This window comes from Maylandia zebra, linkage group LG11, assembly GCF_041146795.1.
Source record: "Maylandia zebra isolate NMK-2024a linkage group LG11, Mzebra_GT3a, whole genome shotgun sequence".
Lineage (NCBI taxonomy): Eukaryota > Metazoa > Chordata > Actinopteri > Cichliformes > Cichlidae > Maylandia > Maylandia zebra.
In genome coordinates, this window is record NC_135177.1 from 37,483,274 (window position 1) to 37,497,366 (window position 14,093).

The 14,093-nt window shown below is 46.3% G+C and overlaps 1 protein-coding gene across 2 annotated transcripts; it reads right to left on the reverse strand.

Moving 5' to 3' along the window:
- Window positions 1-1,637: 1,637 nt before the first annotated feature.
- LOC143420989 (gamma-aminobutyric acid type B receptor subunit 2-like) lies at window positions 1,638-13,544 on the reverse strand. 2 transcript variants are annotated; one of them, XM_076889625.1, is made up of 19 exons: window positions 13,252-13,544; window positions 12,023-12,160; window positions 11,781-11,951; window positions 10,840-10,941; window positions 10,670-10,735; window positions 10,312-10,500; window positions 9,556-9,798; window positions 9,364-9,424; window positions 9,189-9,269; window positions 8,878-9,028; window positions 8,676-8,808; window positions 8,082-8,180; window positions 7,845-7,967; window positions 7,462-7,572; window positions 6,310-6,537; window positions 5,862-5,987; window positions 4,564-4,645; window positions 4,372-4,471; window positions 1,638-2,252 (listed from the first exon to the last, which is right to left on the reverse strand). In XM_076889625.1, exons 1-19 carry the CDS (start codon window positions 13,501-13,503, stop codon window positions 2,108-2,110), a joined length of 2,601 nt encoding a protein of 866 aa, XP_076745740.1. In that variant the 5' UTR covers window positions 13,504-13,544; the 3' UTR covers window positions 1,638-2,107. The 2 variants fall into 2 exon arrangements, with proteins under 2 accessions (XP_076745740.1, XP_076745741.1); XM_076889626.1 differs by lacking the exon at window positions 1,638-2,252 and having other exon boundaries at window positions 4,328-4,474.
- Between the last annotated feature and the right edge of the window lie 549 nt (window positions 13,545-14,093).

Sequence of the window (14,093 nt, forward strand, 5' to 3'; positions counted from 1 at the left end):
CTGGGGCTAGTATTTTACTTTTAATTAATGCTTCCTTGTCATTGGGTTGTGTACCAGCTGCTTTCAAACATGCTGTTGTGCAAACCAAAAAAAAACAAAAATCTGGATCCAAATGTTCTTTCTAATTACAGGCCAATTTTGGAAACTCCTAGATTTTGGAAGAGGTTGTTTTCAGGCACTTTGTGACATTTCTGAAGAGTTCCAGTCTGGTTTTAAATCTCGTCACAGTGCTGAGACGGCACCTTTACGAGTTTGTATTGACCTTCTTTTTACTGTTGGCTCAGGTTGTTCTGCTGTTTTAGTCCTTTCAGGTTTGGCTGAGCCTTTGACACAGTTGATCATAACATTCGTTTATTGTGACTTGAACACGTTGTTGGTCTTGAGTCACAGTTTTATGATGGTTTAAATCATACCTGTCAGAGCAGTCTTTTTCTGTTGCTATTAGAGAACACTCCTCCTCCTAGTGTGGTGTACCACCTCCTGCTTGTCATCATTCCCAGACTGCAAGGAATTTCAGAGTGTTTTTAAATCGCTCTTAGAAATTAGATAAGAAAGTGTCCACAGGTGAGAAGATCTGTTTTTATCAGCTACCTGAAATTGCCAAGACGAAGCCTCATCTTTCTCTTAAAGGTTTAGAAAAACATTCATGCCTTCATCACCTCTGCAGCTCTCTTTATTTGAGCGTTGAACAGTTAGTCTGAAATGCAGCTGCTTGTCTTTTAACAGCTGTTAGAAGTCACGATCACATCACTCCAGTTTCATATGAAGTGGCTGCATTATTAGCTTATTACCTGGTAGCTAACGGTGCCACGAGAGAAAATGAGCGACATCAAGAAAAGAAGCAAAATCTGGAACCGTTTCAATTTCATTAACAGCAGGCAGAGTGTAGAGTCTGCAAGAAAAGGATATCATAGAGAGCCACAAACAACCTGCGCAGGCACCTGAGAGCTGTCCACCCATCAGTGCAAGGGGAAGATAAAACACAGTCAGTTGAGTGTGATATCAATGAAGGTGCCAGTGTGTCAACTGCTGCTGCTGCATCTGGAGCATCTTGCAGTACACACCACAACCACCTAAACCAACCCAGAGCTCTATGAGACCCAGCAAGACAGAACTCAGCTGATAAAGACCTGCAAACATGACTGCACTTTATTTCCAACTATTTTCAGTTGCGGATGTTAAAGGATTCAGAAAAAATATTCATTTTGTGGATAATTTTATATTGTTGTTGATAATAAATTAACTAAAGCAACAAAACAACCTGAAGAGCCGGTTGTGAGCTGAAAGAGCCGGCTCCCTAAACCCCCCAGAATTCCCATCACTAGTGCCGGTGTTTCCAGATGAGTCTTCAATCCCGCCCACTCACATTTCAAAATTATCAACTGCAGACGAGTGGGCGGAGCTTCATATCTGACAGGAAATTACCTCACTTCTTTATTAGAAGAAAAGAAAATTTGAAAACATTTTAAATGTAAATAAAACACTCACATTTTTTAAATGCCCAACAAATTCATTATTTTTAAATGAAATTGTTTTTTTTAAATGTTTAAAATGTTTATGTAATGTTTGAAAGAGGAAATAAAAGCAACCACAAAAACAACAACAAAGCAATGAAACAAAAACGTCGAGGCCATTTTACTTTTATTCCATTGTCTCCTCAGAATCAGTCCAGCTGTTATGTCAGACTAATGTCTTTATGTTTGGGGTCAAACTGACCTGAAACCTTCCAAACATGACTGCCATATCATTTAAATAAATCAGTAAATTAACTTAATTTTTTAAGTAGCAGGTACTTAATATGCAAAATAGTTGAACTTGTTTAAAAATAATAAGTTAAATTAAACTTAAATTGAACAAAATGCAAAATGAACTAAATGTTTTTTAAAAATCAAGTTTACATTACTTAATTTATTTAAGTACTTTGGGCGTTTGGGTTCACAGTGCGGTGGTCGTGGCACTCCCAGATGGCAGCAGCCTCCCCAACACACCTCAAACACCGAGGTTAAAATATTTGCAGGTGATTTGAATGTTCTGGCTGATTTGTGTAAGCGCAGCATAAAGTCTCATATTTCTTTCCCAAGGAGGTCAAAGTTGCAGCTTCCTGCCATCAGGTGTATAATGAGTTATTGTGCTGATCGACAAAGACTTCCTGGCTGCCGAACAGGCTGGAGCTGCTGGAGCTGACGCCACCGATCGCGGGCAGGTAGGAATGATGGAGGATGGGCAGCTGGACCGACAGACGGCGCCGCATGCTGACAGAAATCACAGACAGGAAGAGAAGCAGTAAAACTTCTTCCACTTCAAATATTCACGCGCCTCTAATGTGTCATTTTTCTGTTAAATACATTTATTAAGGACACTGATTGGCTTAAGTTTATATTTATGCATGAAAACTGCACTGAAATTTGGAAAATGTCATTATTCACAGAAATATGTTCATCTTCAGATGAGGACAGGGCGCTGTGGGAATGCGACTAAGTAACCCCAGCAGAAGGGGTTACATGAAGGGGATCTCTGGAATATTTGATACCCGACATGCAAACTGACGGCGAAACATCTGGTAACTCGGTGTACAGACATCGGCAAGACGTAAACGCTGTCACAAGTAGAGGTCGATAAGGTACAACACAAATTCTACAGCAAGGGGGAGCCAGTGTTCACAGAGATGCTTGATGAACAGTCACAAGGAGTAGCATCGAGAAGGAAACTAGAGGCCACGATCAAGGTAGAACGGAGCAATTTCGTCAGCTATCAGAGCTGCAGAAAGGTGTGATGAAGAAAAGGACACCTAAGAAGTACAGCAAGCAGTCCATACCTGAGGCCTTGGAAACTGCCAAGCAAAGACTCACAGCTTTGGCTAAAGCGGTGCGCCAGAGAGATGGAAAGCAGGAGAATAAACCAGCTGTTCTCCACAGACCCGTCCAAGGTGTACTCTCAGTGGCAGGGGACCAATATGAGAACAACACCACCGAGGCTGGAGACGAAGCAATACTGGAAGAGTATATGGGTGAAGGACGCAGAACATAACAAGAAGGCCTTAGTGGATCTAAGAGCAGAGCATGGCAACCTCCCTGAACAGGGACCAGTAACCATCACAGTGGCAGACATACCAAAAAGGGTCTCCAGTATGATGAGTTGGACATGACAGACACCTATACTGGCAAAAGAAGCTGACTGCACTCCATTAGCATCAATTAGCACAAACGAACTGCCTGCTAATCAATGAGAGACGCCTGGAATGGCTAACTGAAGGCGGGACACTCCTGATGCCAAAGGAGCCCAGAACTGGCCCATCCAACTACCGGCCAATAACCTGACTCAGGACCATGTGGAAGAACCTGCGAGGCATCATAGTGGATGAACAGACACATGGCTCAATACGTGGATGGAGAAACACCAGCTACTAGCAGACCGAGCAGTCACCCAAGACTGCAAGACCAGACTGACCAACCTGTGCACTGCCTTGGTTTGACTTCAAGAAGGCCCATGACTCGATGCCCCTCACTGCCTAATGCCAACACCTGTACAAGATCAACAGGACCCTGAGAGCCTTCATCAGGAACTCAATGGGGATGTGGCGTACAACACTAGAGGCCAACTCCAAGCCCATAGCACAAGTCACCATCAAGTGCGGGATCTACCAAGGAGATGCTCTGTCCCCACTGCTGTTCTGCATAGGCCTGAACCCCCTCAGTGAGATCATTAACAAGACTGGCTACGGATACCGACTACGGAACGGAGCAGTTGTCAGCCACCTCCTGTACATGGATGACATCAAGCTGTATGCCAAGAGTGAACGAGACATCGATTCACTGATCCACACTACCAGGCTATACAGCAATGACATTGGAATGTCGTTCGGACTGGAGAAGTGTAGTCGGGTGGTAACAAAGAGAGGGAAGATACTCTAAACTTCCAGAAGTGCAATCCCATAGACATAGAGGACAGCTACAAGTACCTGGGCATCCCACAGGTAGATGGGAACCATGAAGAGGCCGCTAGGAAAGCTGCAACTACCAAGTTCCTGCAGAGGGTCAGGCAGGTCCTGAAATAGACGCCACTAACATCAAAACAAGGAAGCTCCTCACCATGCGTGGAGGGTTTCACCCTAAAGCCAGCACCCTGAGGCTGTACGCTAAGTGAAAAGAAGGACATGGAGGCAGTAAGCGTCACTACCACAGGATGAGACAACTAGCATACACAAGTAAATCAGGAAGATGGCCCCAACCGACCGCGTGCTCAGTGAGCCAAGATCCTGTGGGACTTCCAGATAATGTCAATGTAATTATCGATACACGTTTGACTTTACAGACACATGAGCAAGAAAATGTTTGCTATGTTTCCCTCAGGTGTTTTGTGTGTTGGACTCACTGTTCGGGTGAGTTGATGTCTTTCAGGGTCGAAGCTTCGCTCTCGCTGTTTCTGTTTTTCGCACAGATCTGAGCTTCATGAGTCACTGATCCGATTTCGGCTGCTTCACGGGAAAAATGCTTTTATGTACTTATCAGGAATCACACACTGACAGAGTACATATGTTTAACTCTCAGAGCGAGTGATGATTACCGTGTTTGTCTCTCATCAGACGCTGAAACGTCCCCGATGTCTCAGAAAGCTCCATTCTGATGATTTCTATTTCCACATCCAGCTGCAAACAAACAAACCACACACGTAAAAATGCACATCTGGGAATAAAACATTAAAATCCAACCAATATTTAATGAAGCGCAGACAGCGACAGAGACAGACTGTCTCAGTGAAGCTCCATTTAAGTAGTTAAACACGCTTAAGCCTATAATTTGCTATAGCTCCGCCTCTCTACTCCACCACAGTGAGTTTTAAATAACAGATCAAAGTCCAGATGTTCAACTTTAATTTAAGGAATTAAAAAAAAAACTTTGCATGAACTGTTTAGTAATTAGAGACATTTTCTTACACCGATCTCTGTTTTCAGAGGCAGTGCAGGTTCTTCCTGCAGCACCTTCAGCTGGTTTGTGTGTCTCTGCCTTCATTTTTGTATTTAATAACTCTACTGCACTAAGAACATCTGGATGACTTGCATATGGAAGAAAACCCCATTTCATGCCGTGAGAAACTCTTGGGTTGCTTTGTGCAGTTTGATTTGCTCGTTATCCACGTGCACTGTGAAGCTCTGTGTGAATGTGAGCAGAGAGTTCAGCCCACTGCTTCGGTCACATCAGCAGTGAGCTGGCTCCAGGCAGCCATGCATGCCCGTATCATCACGCTGCCTCCGCCATCGTGAGTGTAACCAGCCTTTTGCAGCTTGCTGTGAACTTCATGAAGCTGTTTCCTGCTTGTAGACTCGGACAATGACACGCCACCTCTTTCAAAGTGTTCTTGGCTTGGTTACATTTTGTGATGTTTGTGTATGAAAGCGATAAAATACTATTTCAACACTTTGAATAAACATCAGTGATTTTATCTGCTTCATTTCCCCTGACATAACAGGATCAAAGTGAAGCTGCTCATTGGTCCAGTAAAGTTTAACTCTCAGCGTGAGTGACTGTGTATAAACAGTTTAAGCAATATTTGAAACCCCTTGAATTCAAAATGGAAGCCTGCACTTCACTCACGTCTTCATTATTAGATTTAAAATCTATGTGTGGTAGAAGTTTTTGATAGTTTTGATTGTGTACAGATGCAAAACGACAAAAACTGTCTTTGTCCAACTAATTATGGATCTAAGTGGAAGTGGAGAAAAAGCTCGCCAAATCTTCAAACTACATCAAATTTAATTTGAAGGAAGGAAAAACAGGCGTCGGTTATAAAACTGTTCCTTCTGTGTTGTGCTTCTATTCTCTCGCTGCAGCTGACTGTTCACAAAGGCAGGTGTAACGCTTCACCTGTGCACTTTCACTCCTGAGCTGCTGATTCAACCTGCTCAGCTGATCTTCATCTTCCTGTGCAGCATCACCCTGCAGCCCGGACGCCCGCTGCAGGCCGCCGCCGCTCCAGCACACAAACACAATCTGCAAGTAGACAAAGGTCAGTCATCATCGTTCATGTGTGATGAAGGAGGAGCCACGAAAACAGCGGTGTCTGCATCTGTCTGCGACCTAACAGCTGACTGCCCTTCAGCCTGTCATGGCCTCCTGTTGGGTAACATTTGCTCATTGCCATAGAAAACAAGCAAGAGTCCAACACGCAGCATCGGTCCTGCCAGATGTGCAGCATCTGTTGGTGTGACCTAAACTGCGGACATCTCTCGATCGTGAGTCTTTTACCCTCAGCGGGTTTGCGTTTGACTCAAAGTCTAAATGAAAGAATGAAAATACGAGGCGTGACGCTGACCTTCGGTCCAAACCACCCGCTCAGGATGAAGAGGTTGCAGCAGAGGATGAGGATGCTGCTCACACAGAACTGAACTGGAGGATTGTGGGACATCAGCAGCGATCCCGACACTCCTGACACGCTGAACGCCGTCAGGGCAAACGTGCTCAGCGCCAGGTGTTTGCCGCTGCCCGCCGGCTCGTTGACCTCTGCGGTCCAGATGTTCAGGGCCAGGAAACATCCGAGAAGCTGAAGACAAAACATCAGGTTTTATCAAAGCGCAGAAATCCAGTGACCCTCATGATGAGCTGCTGATGCTCTGATCCTGCAGCTCTATCTTGGATGGACTCTGTTAAACTTGGATCACAGCTGCCATAAAAATCTGGTTTCAATCAGCTGATGATTAACAGTTTTAAAACTGGAAAAGTTACAACATTACTGATATTAGAGCATCTTTGTTATTTTTGTTCTGAAACTTATCACAAAACAAACTCAAACTGAGAAATCTGTGAGATCACAATCACTGATTGGTTTTCTAATTGATTATCAATAAATCAAACCTCTAATTTGTCACACATGTCTCAAAACCAATTACATGGATGCTAATTTATAAAATTCACATTTTAAATATCAGCATAAAAATATTTATTTGCTTTTTTTAAATATATACTACTTGCCCAGGACGAAGTCTATTTTTATGGCATGTGATGAACAGTATGGCCGCATGGGGGTGCTAATGAGGCTACAAACTCTTTTCTTCTTGCTCATTTTTCAGTGAACTGTGCATGTGTTTTAACGTCCAGGAATAGAAATGTTGATGTTAGGAAACTTATGTTCTTATATTTAAAAAAAAAACCCAATTTGTTTTTTTTATTATAAATCTTATTTATTGTGATGCTAAAGAGGCTCTGCAAAGATAAAGAAGAAAATAAATAGAGGTAGGACGGCTCAAAAAAGGACTTCTTCCATCTGCAACAATTTATATTTGGTGCTAAGGCTCTGTTCATTGTACATGAGAAGCAGAGGTGGTAAAAAAGAGCAGGAGAGTGGTCCATACAGGGTGTGCCTGTATTATTATTATTAATAATAATAATAATAGTAGTTCTTAAAGATTGCAACTTGGCCTAAACTGCAGCGTAACATCAGATATTTGATAAGGACTTTGAGTCTGACCAGCAGAGGTGCTTTGTATCCATAGACCACAGTGAGCCACAGCTCCATGTTAACACTGCTGCAGCGTTCAGAGTACGGCCGGATGATGACGTCCTCCTCAGCAGCGTCGCCCTGAAAGACCAGAACAGTTGGTTTGCGTCAGTCCACACAAACAAATGATCTTCAGTTTACATCTGCAGCAGGGGCCAGGGTCCACTCAGCAGCAGTAAGGGTGGATATGGATGGATGGACAGATTTCTCAAAGCAGTAAAACAGTAAATATATTTTTATTTCTAATTTTCACTAAATCACTGACTGATAAACAATAGTGGTGATGAAAGCTCAGATGCATTTCCCATCAGCCCCTTTGCTGTGATTTACAGTAAATATTTGCATTTAAAGACCTCTGTGTTGTGCTGAAGCACCACCCATCTGAGGGGGTCCAGGATTTGCCAGGAGGTTAAAACAAGCGTGTCCACCAGGAATAACCAGAATAGGACGCAGCCTGCTGACGGCGCTCGGCTCTGCTGTGGGACGTACAGAGAAACAATCAGAAACAAGACTTCAGGGATTTCATAGTTTTATAGTCTGAGGCTCACAGGAGTTCAGAAACTACGAGCAGACTGTAGCAGCTGATTTACCTTCTGATTGATGCTGGACACCGAGTAGACCCTCCACGCTTTAGTGAAGAGCGCAGCGAAGCCCACAGTGTGCCCCACGGCGAGAGTCCACAGACGGACCTGCAGGGCGGGACCCAGAATATCATTTATCATCTCTTACAGTTAGTGAAACCTCCAGCAATCATAAACTGCAGTTCATCTAACATCCAGCAGAGGCAGGAGTGAGGCCAGGTACGCCTCCACCCTCCCACCGTTTAAGGTGTGAATGTGAGGTGAATGGTTGTGTGTCTCTGTGTGCGACAGGCTGGCGACCAGTTCAGGGTGTGCCTGCTGGGATGGATGGATAGACAGATATTAAGGAGGAATTTTCATAATTGATTATGATTATTAAATATTTCAAGGAGCCCCGTTCACACATCACAACATACTTTAATCCTTTTTGCATCACCCTGAGCTAAAAACTGCTCTGCGTGTCTTTGTGATTGAGTTAAACTCTCTGGTAAAAACTCCAAACCACGAATACTCGATTTTTCCAGCCTCGTGCTGTTTCTGGGACAGAGCTGTGTGTTTTCAGTTCGCGGTCGCCGTGTAAGACTCAGGTCAGGCGGAACTCACAGAACAAAGAACCCCAAACATCCAGTCCGACAGCGAGGCTTCGTCCAGGCCGGAGAACAGCACCGAGGAGGAGGAGAGCAGGACGCCCAGCAGGAGCAGCTCGTCCTGGGATGCACCGCCCGAGCCGAGCCGCCTGCGGGCAGAGGGCGCTCAGTTTCTCACTGTTTGCTGTAACGTGTCGGTGAACTTACAGACGTCGTACCGGCGTTTGTGGTTGACGATGACGAAGAAAAGGACGATCAGAGCGATGATGACGGTCACACCGGCAGCCGATGATATGACGATGTACAGGCGGAGGCTGATGTGACGGTGCTGCAGAAGGACAGCAGGCTGGTCTGTAGCTGGTCCTGGACCTGCAGCATCAGCACATCTGATCAGTGTTTATCTTTGGTTCATCGTCACCGAGCAGCAGGTTGGCTTTAACGGTGCAATTCACCGCAGCTTTACATTTTAACTCTTCATCTCTTCCAGTTTTGATGCCTTTCAAAATAAAATGTAAGTTTAGTTTCTGACCTTTGAACCTGAGCAGGTGGTGCATCAGGCGGAGTTGTTGGGTGCTGGTATTGAACTCCCCCACCAGGACACCACTGCTGACTGAGCACACACACATCATGGATTCATCACTGACTGACGGTGATATAGCACGAAATCATTGTTTACATCAAATTAACTTTGGGATCTTTGGCACCTTGAAACTGGAGCAGCTCGATCGACGTCATTCTCTCCCCGTTCCGAAAGAAAACCGGACCCTGAAAGCACAAACATGTTCACGGTGAGGCGAGTTGGTCTTCAAGCCTTTCAGCTGGACGTCTACGCTCTGTTTTGAAAGGCCTGATGACCACGTGTGGTCAGTGACGCTCGTTACTGTGTGTCTGCTCACTGTGACTCCTTCGAACCGCGTGCTCCTCACGGCCTCCAGCAACATCCTCGCCACCTCCTCCTCGCTGACCGTCACGTTCCTCCGAGGGCTGTATTTCTCTCTCTGTTTCGCCGCCTGCGTCGCCTGGCTCAGAGCTTTGGCAACGACCCAAACGGCATCATAGGCGAAGGAGTGCAGCGAGCTGACCTCTGACCCCTCCTGGATCAGCTGCCTGAGATAGGAGTCCTGGTAGTCCTGAGGAGTCTGCAGGACAAGGCCACCATTAAAGGACCTGCTTTATTCTAAGGATGATCAAAAGTCCAAAAGTTGTCCTTTGATTAAAGCTCAGTTTGGTTCTTCTCTGTGAAGAGTGCTATATCTAAATAAAAGTTATTATATTTGCATTATTATTACTAGTATTTCAGGCTAACTCTCCATCTGTCCTGCACAGATTCGGGGGGCTGCGAGGAACCTGAAGCCGTAACCTGCAGTTCCACTAATGACCACTTGAGGCCGACTTTGAGTGAGTCAGTGCCCATAAATTTGACTCCCATGTTTTTGGCTTCATTTGTAGATGAAACCCTCACAGTCTGTAGGTTCAGTTTGCTAAAAAGCTCCTCCCTCGTATCCCAGCGTAATCATTTCTCGCTCCAAAAGCCAAAAAGCATCAGTGGGGCCATCTTTTGTACCCAGTGTGAGGGAGAGCAGTGGCCTAAAGCCGCTGCCTGCGGCTCTACAAGCCTGACTGTTGCATGTTTGTTTCAAACTGTTTCTGACCCGTCCAGAGACTCCCGGCGTGTTGGCGTTGCCGAGCTCTCGGACCTGCAGCCGGATGGACCCGTCTGCCGCCACCAGGAGGCTGTTGGCCGTACAGCCAGAAAACTTCCACCCCAGCCTCCACCCAGCTGCTCCTCCGCCAGCTACGAGCCACTGGTACCGAGCTCCAAACAGGTTCAGTCTGTACGCCTGAGGAAACAAGACAACAGGCTCGTATTATCCACCAGGTCAGGTCCGTGTCCATCACAGGCTTCTACGCTAAAATCTGGAAAAGCCAGAAATGTTATTACAGAAACCCTGGAAGATTAAAAGGCCCTTAAAGTGTGTCCACATACTTTTGGCTCTGTAGAGTACTTACACAGCAGAACACCTCAGACACAGACTCATCTTCCAGCTGTGCGATGATGATGCGAACGTCCTCATCCTTCAAAATAAGAGCGAGTAATAATCCTTGAGTTTGGGATGAGGCTCAGCTGCTTTGACGGCACTAAGAGACTGAAGTGAGCAAAAGTAAAGGGACGCCTGTACCTTCAGTTTCTTCAGGCGGCCGCAGACGTCTCCAGAGAGGCTTTCTGCGACGGCGACGTGAACGCCGGCTCTCAGCAGCTGTCTGATCAGATCCTTCTTCATCTGCACAAATAAAAGTAGTCGGACGTCTCACAGCTGCTTCGTCATGAGGCTGTTATTCCCTAACATTCATTGTACTGTGAGTACTTCATAAGTGAAAAAACTGCAAGTTCACTTTAAGCCTTAAAGGTTTCCTCAGAGTTCAGATTCCTTCAACTTAAATCGGCCGGTTAGTTTGACCCACATTGAAAATAAGAAACAACATAAAAGGCAGAAGAGACGAAGTACTCACACGTGAATCTGAAAACAAAGAATTTCTTTCTTTAAAAACACGACTAAGATTGTTTCATTATCCACCCCTCCTACTCTGCTGCAGTGGCAGAGCTCATCGTGCTCTCCTGGCTCCTGTTTTTAGGTTTTAGTGCAGCTACGATTCAGAGAAATGAAATAAATATAAGAGGCACTGATGATGTTGGTTAAGTCCACGATATCAGAGTTTCATGAAAATCTTCATTATTTCAGAGTCACCATTGTAGACTGTATATAAAAGATGGACATGGCTATTGTGACGTCGGCCCCTGGTTACAACAGCCTGTCTCTGAAGGTTCAGCTGTTTTCATCATTGAGATCTTAGATTTTCTAGGTGGAGGTGAGAGGCCGTGTCCTCCGGCCTCTCACCTCCACCTCGCGCGCTCTCACGGTAAAGGATTGGTAACCAGAATGCAACGCCGCATTAATTCCAGCCCTCCTGACTCTTAGGAGAACCAGCAGGTCATCAGAAAGATGTTCAGTGAGGTCAGAGATCAGGTGCACAGTAGTTTCATGTTCTCACGGTAAACGCGCCCCCTGCTGGCCATTAGAAAGAGTGCATGCTTAAGGCTGAAGCTACGCCCCACGTTCACCTCGGAGAGTCTGGGTCCTTCCTGCGTGACCACGCCGACTCTGGTCCACTTGTAGCGCTGCAGCAGCTTCACGGCGGCCTGGTTCAGCGCTCGGTCTGACGGCACCATGCTGAACAGGTTTCTGTACAACTTCCTGTTGGACAGGCCGGGAGCCGAGGCCGCAAAAGACACCTGGGAAAGCAGAAGTTACCTGTCATATACACGGCTGCATTACGTCACCACTGTGAGGCTGAGGTCAGCACCTGCACCAGGCCGAGCGCCGGAAGAGCGCGAGCGATGAGCGCCGTTACAGGTGGACACACCCCTCCAAACAGCAGCAGGTACTTCGGCCCCGCCCACATGGCATCAAACAGGGCTTTGAGCGCTTTAGCAGGGTCGCACTGGAAGACAGGTGAGAATAGATGTGACACGGGGTCGAGTTCATGCATGTTTCAGCTGCGAGAACATGGAGCAGCCTCAGAGGTTCAACGGAAACATCATTCAGCTTTGCAGCACCACCTGTGCCAGGTGTAGGCTTCCAACAATGGACCTGAATATGACCTGAAATATTTTTAGAAGTCCAAAAAGGTTGATTCTGTTCATGTGGACGTCTTCAAACACTTCATCATCACCCAAGTTCCTCAGTCTCAGCTGACCGCAGGTTCTACTGAGTGTCCGCGTCAGCGTGACGGCTGTGAGGTCACTTCCTTTATCATTAATAAGCACATTTTCATGGCCACTGGTCAAAGGTCACGAGCAGCGCTCGCAGATAGTTGGGGAACGGCTCCAGTAACATCACTGAAAACGTCCAGATGAACAGAATTACTTTTGGGACGTCCGCACCTGGATGACGCATCAAGAAACTCTTTGGATAACTTTTCCTTTTCCGTTCAGATCTTTTAGTTGTTTGTTCATTACATGCATGTGGTCGCTTTACAGTCCACATCTGAAAAACGTGCATGTTTGATAGTTTCAGAGATACGAGGCTGAGAGTAAAATCTGCTGCTACGGATCTATTTTTGGTGTATTTATTTATTGATTTATGTTTTGCTTTGCAGTGTGAAATTCTGCAGTGAAAGAAAAAGAGAATAATAACAGACGTATTTGTTCCAACACGGGAAAAAAGATCAGTTAGAAAATTGCCCATATTTAATAGCCTTTGCAGATAAATAAACACGGGCACAGCTTCGGAGTGAAGCTAACGCTTAACCTCCTTTATCTTTAACTTTCTTTATATGACCAGCAGATGGCGACTCATCTAATTACATAGACGTTTATGAGCTCTGAGCTCAGTAACACTTTCCTGGTCTAAAACACGCTTTTTTAAATTATTGTCCCATTAGAGTTTAAAAAGGACCAGAGAGCAGGAGCTGGAGCCTGGTGAGCACGTGCTGTTGCTCAATCATCTCGTCTGGTTTCAAGAAGCTAAAGCAGTTTTTAGAACAGAGTTGTGCCCCCATAGAGGCAGCGAATCACCAGGTCTGAGACCCACCTGTGAGTCCAGCCGCTGGAGCTGGATCTCGTAGTTCCCCAGCGGTGGCGGTTGTTTCTTTAGGTCCTGCAGAGCCAGTCTTACAGCCGGAGCCACGTCTGCCGTCAGATTCTCTCCGCCCAACCTGGAGCTTCCCGGCATCAGCCACAGCATGGGCAGAGGGTGCCGACCCTGAGCCGGCTCCAGCCCCATCGTCAGCCAGAAGACCAGGAGCAACCCCAACCCCTCCTGTACCCGTCCAAACCGGCCCATTCCCCACTCCGGCCGCAGACGGCTGCAGGAAAACTGAGTAATCCTCTTGTGCTGTGAGCAGCTGAGAGGCTGAGGAGGCCGACCGAAGAGATAAAAGGATCAAGAGCAACACAAGATGCCACCGGGATCACCAGCAGACTGCTCACACACACACACACACACACACACACACACGCACACACGCACACACACACACACGCACACACACACACACACACACGCACACACACACACACGCACACACGCACACACACACACACGCACACACACACACACACACACGCACACACACACACACACGCACACACACACACACACACACACACGCACACGCACACACACACGCACACACACACACACACGCACGCACACACACACACACGCACACACGCGCACACACACACACACACACACACAGCTTCAAGCCTGCATGCTGAACTCAGGGAGGCAGATTCAAAGGCTTGTATGGAGAACAGCAGAGTTCAACAAGCTCAGTTTCTCTTTGAATCCACTTCCTGTTTGGTTCTGTGGTCCCGGGTCAGTGTCACTTCCTGTCCCCGCCCTCTTTAGTTTCACTTTTGTTCAGTTAC

Excerpts from the sequence above, each read along its gene's own strand:
- LOC143420989 (XM_076889625.1), bottom strand. The coding sequence starts at position 13,503 with ATGGGCCGGTTTGGACGGGTACAGGAGGGGTTGGGGTTGCTCCTGGTC. Across the intron at positions 10,736-10,839 it reads GCCGCCTGAAGAAACTGAAG|GATGAGGACGTTCGCATCAT; the intron begins GTACAGGCGTCC and ends CTTATTTTGAAG. Across the intron at positions 4,472-4,563 it reads TCTGATGAGAGACAAACACG|CCGAAATCGGATCAGTGACT; the intron begins GTAATCATCACT and ends CCCGTGAAGCAG.